A 7,836-nucleotide genomic window follows, 5' to 3' on the forward strand; every position below is an offset into this window, starting at 1 on the left:
GCGGGTGGGGGGAGAGCCCAGGGCTGGGGGAGCAGGGGAGTGCAGGTGGGGGCCAGAGATGGGGCTGCAGGGGGTGTGGGTGGGGGAGAGCCCAGAGCTGGGGTGGCAGGAGGTGCGGATGGGGGCCAGAGCTGGGGCAGCAGGAGGTGCGGGTGGGGTGAGAGCCCAGAGCTGGGGTAGCAGGGGGTGCGGGTGGTGGGGGAAGAGCCTAGGATTGGGGCAGCAGGAGGGTGCAGGTGGGGGCCAGGGCTGGGGCAGCAGAGGGTGCGGGGGGAGGAAGAGCCCAGGGCTGGGGCAGGAGGAGAGTGCAGGTAGGGGCCAGAGCTGGGGCAGCAGGGGGTGTGGACGGGGGCAAAAAACCTAGAGCTGGCTCTGTTCCTACCATTCACAGCAAGCTGCAGATTTCAGTTCCATACTCCTTCCCCCACCCTTTCCTGTTGCTAGTGGCCAAGGGAATGCTGGGAAATGTAGTTCTTTCCCTGCTCCAGGGCTGGCTCTATAGGCAGGGAGCTAACCAAGGAACTACAGCTCCCAGGGCCCCCTGTTGGTTCTCAGCTCCCATGCTGGATTCTTGCACCCCAAGCAACTGCTTGCTTTGCTGGTGCCTAGAGCCGGCCCTGGACTACCTGGATTACCAGGCCAGAGTGAGGCTGGTGAACCAATTAGCTCATTAACAGGGAAGCTGTTAAAAAAAAGGCACAGGAAGGCATGCTGGGGGAGGAGAGGATGCCTGGTTAAAAGGAGTCTGCTGAATAGAGACACCATCTTTCCTCCTTTTTGGAGAAGGGGTTAGAAAGTTGAGATAAGTAGGAGGATGTAGAGACAGAGGTAGGTGTTGATGGAGGGATTAAAACACTGTAAATAAGCCAGGAGGTCTGAGTGGGTCTGTGTTCGTGGAAGAGGCTGGGATATGCCATGCTGCCCCATCATACAGCTCCAGTGCTAGCAGTGGTGGGGGCACTGCTGTAGTCTGGGCATTGGTATCTAGATGTGCCCTGATGAGGGTAGATGATGCTTTGGTAAGAATGCCACTAACCGGTTTACACCACCACTGCTAGCAAGGATGGAGCTACACCATTGCTAGCATGGATGGCTTCTCAGAAACCACAGGGTGGCACAGCCTGATGGAGAGAAGAGTGAATATACAAACAGAAGTAGGGCTCTGGGGTAGGAATTTGAAAAGTGCCTTAGGAGCACAAGTTCTATTGACTTTCAATGGGACTTGTGCTTCTAAATCACTTGGGCACTTTTCACAATCCCACTCTAAACTCACTGGGCCAAGCCCTCTGTTATACTCATTAAACCCCATTAACTTCAGTGGCATTATGTGCCACTGTACCTGCGAGGAAAGATTTCCTCACTTGGCCCAATTCACCATTCCCCTTACCTTGTGTAGTGAAGTAGTTGAACCTGTGCAGAGTAGGTGTGATCTCACTGGCTAGCATTTTACATCCTCTTTGCACTGGCCAATCTAAGTCCAGGGAAACAATGAATTAGGCCAACTGTTTTCATAAGAGACCAAAATAATTCTCTTGCTAACCTATCATGCACATGGAAATACTGTCAGCTGAATGACTACCATTTTGGTGGCAGCAGCTGTTTTCAAACTCTTTAGAGTCCTTCCCAATAAACCAGTATCCTTGTACTCTTATAAAATTCAGCTTAATATTCCAGGGTTGGGAGAAGGGGAATGGTCATAGCAGATACCTCCTGCCTTGTTAGGATAACAACACTGATTCCACAATTACAATACAAGGATAATCAATTTGTAGGGTCCTGTGCACCCAGCAGAAGGTACTGCTGTTCTGTGGAATGGACTGTACAATTGATAATTGCAATTGATCATCACACAAACCTCACCTAACTTGTTTCCATTTTTTATGAGATCAAGAGTTCAATAAAGGTAACTGTCTTGACATAACATACCTAGCCTTTTGTATGGCATTCGTTTTAGTCCCTCCTGACATATTCTGATAATTTTTTAGTACTATACATAAACAAAAAAAAAAAATCAATGCAGCTCATTTTAAATGGACTGAAAACTAGTTAACTGACAGACAACAGAAAGTAATTGTCAATGAAGAACTGCCCTCCAGTAGGGGAGCTTCTAGTTCTTCAGGGATCTATTCTTGGCTCAATGCTATCCAATCTCTTTATCTATGAGGTTGAAGAAAGTATAAAATCATTACGGGTAAAATTTGCAGATGGCACACAAATTTGGGTAGTGGTAAAAAATGAAGACAAGTCAGTTATACAGACTAAGCTGGATCGCTTGGTGAAGTGGGCTTGTTTCATGCATTTTAACACAACCATATATCTAGGAACAATGAATGCAGGTCACTCTTACAAGTTGGAGGACTATGCCACTGGAATGCAAAGAACTTAGGGGCCTTGGTAGATAACCAGTTGAACAGGAGCCTAGTGCAATGTTCTAGCTAAGAGAGAGAACACGACCTTTGGATGTATAAGAAGGGAATATCAAGGAGGAGCAGAAAGGCTGCATTACCTCTGTATATGGCATTAGCGAGCTCATTACTGGAATACTGTGTCCCGTTCCGGTATTCACACTTCAAAGAGATGTTGAAAACTGGAAACGAGTCAGAAGAGAGCTACAAAGATGATTTGAGGTCTGGAAAGCATGCCTTAGAGAGCCTAAAGAAGCTCGGTTTATTTAGTTTATCCAAGCAAAGGTTAAGAGGTGACTTGGTTACAATCTACAAGTATCTACACGGGAAAGAGATTTCTCATATGAGGTTCTTTAATCTGGCAAAAATGCAAAATGAGATCTAATGCCTGGAAGCTGAAGCCAGACCAATTCAAACTAGAAATAAAGGGGAATTTTTAAACAGTGAGGATTTTCACTGAAACAACCTAGGAATGTTGTGGATTCTCCATCACTTGAAGTCTTTAAATCAAGACAGAATGTTTGTCTAAAAGATAGGTTATAGCCATGGGTGGTGGGTATCAAAAGCTGGATAAGGCTGAGCCTCCCCAAACAGCCCTGCATGGCCCTGCTAACTCTCTGCCACCCCTGCTTCCTGGTGCTGTGCTGCGGGTGGCTCTTCCCCTGTGGCCAGGGCCCTGGGCTGGGGCTAATGGGGGCCAGCCTGCAGCCAGGGACTCTGCCAAGAGCTCTGGGGCTGAGGGGAGAGGCTGCGCTGCCCTCTCAGTGTTCTGGAGATGGGGGTGCTCGGGCGGGATGGGGGGCCTGGCGGCTGCAGCGTGTGTGTGTGTGTGCACGTGTGCTCTGGGCTCTGGCGGGAGGAATGGGACCTAGGGCAGAAGGGGCGGGCTGGGCGCTAGCCTCCCTGAGCCAGGGGTTCACCCGTTGCCCATGGTTATAGCTCAAACAAGTTCTGGGCTTGATGCAGAAATTACTGAGTGAGGCTCTTTGGCCTGTGTTATGCAGAAGGTCAGACTAGATTATTAAAATGGTACCTTGTGGACTTAAAACCTAGGACTCTAGGGCCTTGGGGGGTGGGTCGAATCCTGAAATGCGTCACAAGAGAAAGTTTGGATTTCTCTCCCCATTCATCCACATCATAGAACCATCTCCTGACATAGTGCAATTAACGGTCTCCACCCAAGATAGGTCTGGGAGTGGCATCTTTGCACCAGGCTGGTAAAGGCCTCCAAGGAAAAAAAAGAGACCATGGCCCCATGATCATGAGGGTAGAGCTCAGGGGCCAACTGGCTCTCAGGAAATCTCCAGGTAAAGACAGACAGACTTTCCTATAAGTGTCGAGTCCTGTGGAGCTAATTCTCTGCACTGCCCCTTGCACCCTGTGTGAGGTGAGTGTGAAACATGTCCTTGTCAGAACAGTGATGACTCAGTGAGTTACACACATACAGGTCTTTGAGGCCACGTAGCAGGATTCCCTGTTACTCAGCTCCCCTCCTCAGGGCGTGGGAGGCAGCTACAGGCTCTTCACATTGCAGTCCAGTTATGGGAATACTGCTGGGGCATGTTCACTTGAGTCCTCTTCCATGCCTCAGGGGGTGGGGGCTGCGCTTCATACCCAGTCCCCGAGTCTCGGGTGGATTGGGGAAGGGAGGTTCTGCTGTTTCCTTTGCTGGCACCTGCAGTGCATGGTGGAGCATGCCTCAGCAGAGCCAGCTGCAGGGACCCTCCGGGGACCAGAGAGGAGCTGAGAAGCCTGACTCTGTGTAAGCTTTAGAGACGGGCCTCTCATTAAACTGGCTGAGGACTGTTAACACAAATTGGCTGGCTGGGGAGATTTCCTGGTAGCCCTGTGAGTGAGTTTGACCCTGATGACTGGAAGCAGGTCCGGCGACAGCAATTCCGGGCCCCAGGGCCAGGGTTGCCCCGAGAAGGGTGCGGAGCCTGGGGCGGAAGTAATGAATCCATCACTTCCGGGACCGACCCGTCACTTCCGGGACCGACCACGCTGGCCAATTGCACCAGCAGCTCGCAGGGCCCCCCAAAGTGTGGGGCCCGGAGCGGTTGCCCCTATTCGCCATACCCTAGGGACGGCTCCGCCCAGGGCAGAACAGTCAATGGGTCCCCTAGAAAGGTCCGCCTGACATTTGGGCGGTGCTGCGCCTGCGCTGGCTGGTGCCCAGCAAGCTGCCAGCTGCGCTGTTGAACGTGCACTTCCGGCACGGCCAAGGCTTTCGCATGCCCACTCGGCTGCCTTCGCTGCCACCAGTACCACCCCACATGCGCCTAGGAGCACTGTGGCCCGCCCAGGCGATTTAAAAGGGATGCAGAGCTTTTAAATCGCCCGGGCCCCTGGGCAATTGCCCCCTTACACAGACCGCTCCCCCATCTGCAGGCCTGATTGGAAGTGCAGGGGGAGCTTTCAGGTCAGGATTCGGTGGGGGTTGGCAGTGCTGGGAGAGGGACACATTTTGTACAACACATGCTCATGCTCTGCTTGGCTTCAGTGCTATTAGTCCCTGGGTCAGGTTCTGATCCCAGTTGGAGGGTCACTCCAGATTTACATGGGTTTAACTCTGACCGTAAATAGCCTCCCTCGCTTTTCAGAGCAACTAAATACCTCCCCAAGTTTAGCTTTTCCTCCCTCAGAAAGTAGTCAGAGGGCGGCAGGCCACTATGCTGTTCTCAGCAGGGGCAGTTGAGTAGTGTGTGTACTGGAGGATGGAGTCAGGGTGGCCTGTTCACAGCACTGCTTGCTATCCTTTCACAGGACCTTGTTGGAGAAGTTCTTGTGTCGCTGAAGTGTCTCCCCATCTCTCAGAAGATAGAAATTGGGCTGCTCAAAGTCAAAACTGCCTCCGTGTGCAGCAGTCCAGAGAAGAGTAAAGGCATTTATTTCACCTACTGTCTGTGGTTGCCTGAGGTTCTGTATCTCTCCAGCTTGCTCTGTCTGCAGCCTCTCTTCTTTCCCAGGGGAAGGATAGGGTATGAGAGAGAGTACTCGAGCGCCCCTTCTGCTGGCCCATTACAGTCCAGTGGTAGGGGAGTATTTGCCAAAACCCCACTGAACACTGCTGCACTGGCTCAGAGCCACTGCTGAAGCCCGGACCCCCGGCACCGGGTGGGGCAGAATGCCATTGAGAATTGAAGCACAAGAGCGATAATGGCAGAACCCAGCACAGGGACTTCCACTGCTGGTACTTGAGTGACTCTTCCCTAGCAGGGCAGTCTCCTCCCACACGCACACATACATTGTGTTAGTCCATTTCCGAGACAACACAGAGATGCAAAGGGGCAGAACAGAGAACCTGGCCCTTGTACCTGCCATAAAGCCAGATTAGTCAGGCTCCTGAGGATTCTCTCAGTATGGAGGAATCCCCAGGTAGCATACAGCTGACATCCTCCCCTCCCCGTGTGTGTGTGTGTGTGGTTGATGGAGAGATGTGGCCACAGTGTTGCTGTGCTCATGTAGTTCAGCTGTGGGGGCAGCTCCAAAGGGCCAGGGACCCACTTCAGAGATGGCCCGAGACTGCTCTACGTTGCACAAAAGCTGAAATGGCCCCGAGTTGTCTCGAATCAGGGAAACACAAAAGGTGACAAAGCCACCTTTTCCTTCCCGTGACCTCTGGGATCCTGTACCAAGCACCACCCAGCCAGACGGCACATCTGGGCACATTGTCATCCGTGACATCCTCTTCCTCTGCCTGAACAGCTAGTGGGGGGGGGGGGGGACAGAAATATGGGGCTGTTATCGTCTTGCATTGTATGGTGCGTAAACTGACAGACAGCATTAGGGGATAAGTGAGTTGGATCTCCTGGCCACCCCATCCCACTAATTTGGCAAAGCCCTTAGCCCTTCCTGTGGTTTCTCTCTTGCCTACTCCTGCAGACATATTTCCACCTTCAGATCTCTCTTTTCTGGGAGGAACGAGGGCAGCAGAGAGTTCAGCTGCTTTTGAGATCTCCTTGCCCCAAGACCAATTGTTCCTCTACCAGGTTCCTCCAACTAGGAGCAGAGCTGGCTGTTTTGCCAACCAGGGTGGAAAAATATTTGATGCACATGCACACACCCCAAGAGGCTGTGCAAAAAAACCACCACCAGAGTGGCACAGTGGTACGGTACACCTCAGGAAGTTGGTGCCCATGGCAACTACCCTGCTTGCCCACCCATAGAAACAGCCCTGCCACCAACACCCTTAGACTTTCTACTTGGAAGGGGCCTGACTCTCCAGTGCCTTCTCTCCCTTGTTTCCAGCCAGGCTTTGGTGTAGTAGGAACTGGGTTTAGTGTAACCATCCCCTTGCCAGTAAGGGTAAAATTCTCTTCTTGATACCTATGCACCATTCTCATGGACTTCAGCAGGAGTCTCACACACATTCAAGGGCAGAATCTGGCGCTAAGCATATACCTTGTGACACTGTCATGGTTCACCAACACATAAGTGCATGGATCACAGGACCCAAATCTGATCTACGGTTAACATTACAGCCCTCCTTCTGCACCACTGAAGTCAGTGGGAGCTTTGCCCACCGAAAGGGTGCAGGATCAAGTCCATAGAGCAGTAACGTCAGGTCTGAGGGATGCTCACAATGTCCTGTATCCTCATTTTTCCCTCTTGCTCTCTCCCTGCCCCAGGTGTGTATGCGAGAATAGACATCTCCTGCAATCTCCACAAACAGAAGCATCAGAAATCCAGCCCCAGGGCCCGAACCTCAGTCATCATCTTCAACGAGACTTTCCTCTTCCATCTTGCTGAGCCTGTTGCTGGGGCCTGCACAGTTCTGGTCTCCATTTATGAAATGAACTCCAGGGCCAGAGGCAGCAACAGGCAGCTCATTGGACAGGCAGTCCTGGGGAAGAGGAGCCCCAGCGAAGCCAATGACCACTGGGCCCTCATGATGCAGTCTGTCCAGCAGCCTGTGGCTAAGTGGCATCCTCTGCTACTTTAGAAGGAGGATTTTGCACCACTTCCATGATGTAGAAACTGGCCAGATTTTCTCCATGGCATCAGGCCCAACAGCGTTCAAAGTGGGTATCTTCCAGAGATGGGTAATAGCCTGAAGTTCCTGGTTAGAACAGCACTAACTGAAGTAACTGCTAGTTGTGACAAAAGTTGCTGATTCATTCTCCCTCCCAGCAGCAGCAAGGGAATGTCTTTCCATCCCTGCCAAGTCCCATTGTGATTTGATTAACAGTACTGTTGCCGCAGCACCGAGAGGCTGCAACTGAGACCAGGGCCCCACTGCACTAGGTGCTGTGTATACACACAGACAGTCAGTAAGAGAACAACTCTGCCCTGATGAGTTTACAATCTGAACAGACAAGGGAAGCAATGGGTGGGAGGAAAGGAGTATTATTATCCCCATTTGACAGATGGGGAATTGAGGCACAGAGATTAAGTGACATGTCCAAGGGTACACAGGGACTCTGTGACA

General features: G+C 51.6%; 1 protein-coding gene across 1 annotated transcript in view; it reads left to right on the plus strand.

The window, feature by feature from the left end:
* LOC112113283 (synaptotagmin-1-like) overlaps positions 1 to 7,350 on the plus strand; it is a 22,166-nt gene extending 14,816 nt beyond the window's left edge. The window contains exons 6-7 of the mRNA XM_024209526.2: positions 5,172 to 5,283; positions 7,037 to 7,350. Of these exons, the coding sequence (XP_024065294.2) occupies positions 5,172 to 5,283; positions 7,037 to 7,350 (426 nt within the window). The remainder of the gene's footprint in view (positions 1 to 5,171; positions 5,284 to 7,036) is intronic.
* The last annotated feature ends 486 nt before the right edge of the window (positions 7,351 to 7,836 follow it).

This window comes from Terrapene carolina, unplaced genomic scaffold (genome assembly GCF_002925995.2).
Source record: "Terrapene carolina triunguis isolate 2854851 unplaced genomic scaffold, T_m_triunguis-2.0 Scaffold250, whole genome shotgun sequence".
In the NCBI taxonomy this organism is placed as follows: domain Eukaryota; kingdom Metazoa; phylum Chordata; order Testudines; family Emydidae; genus Terrapene; species Terrapene triunguis.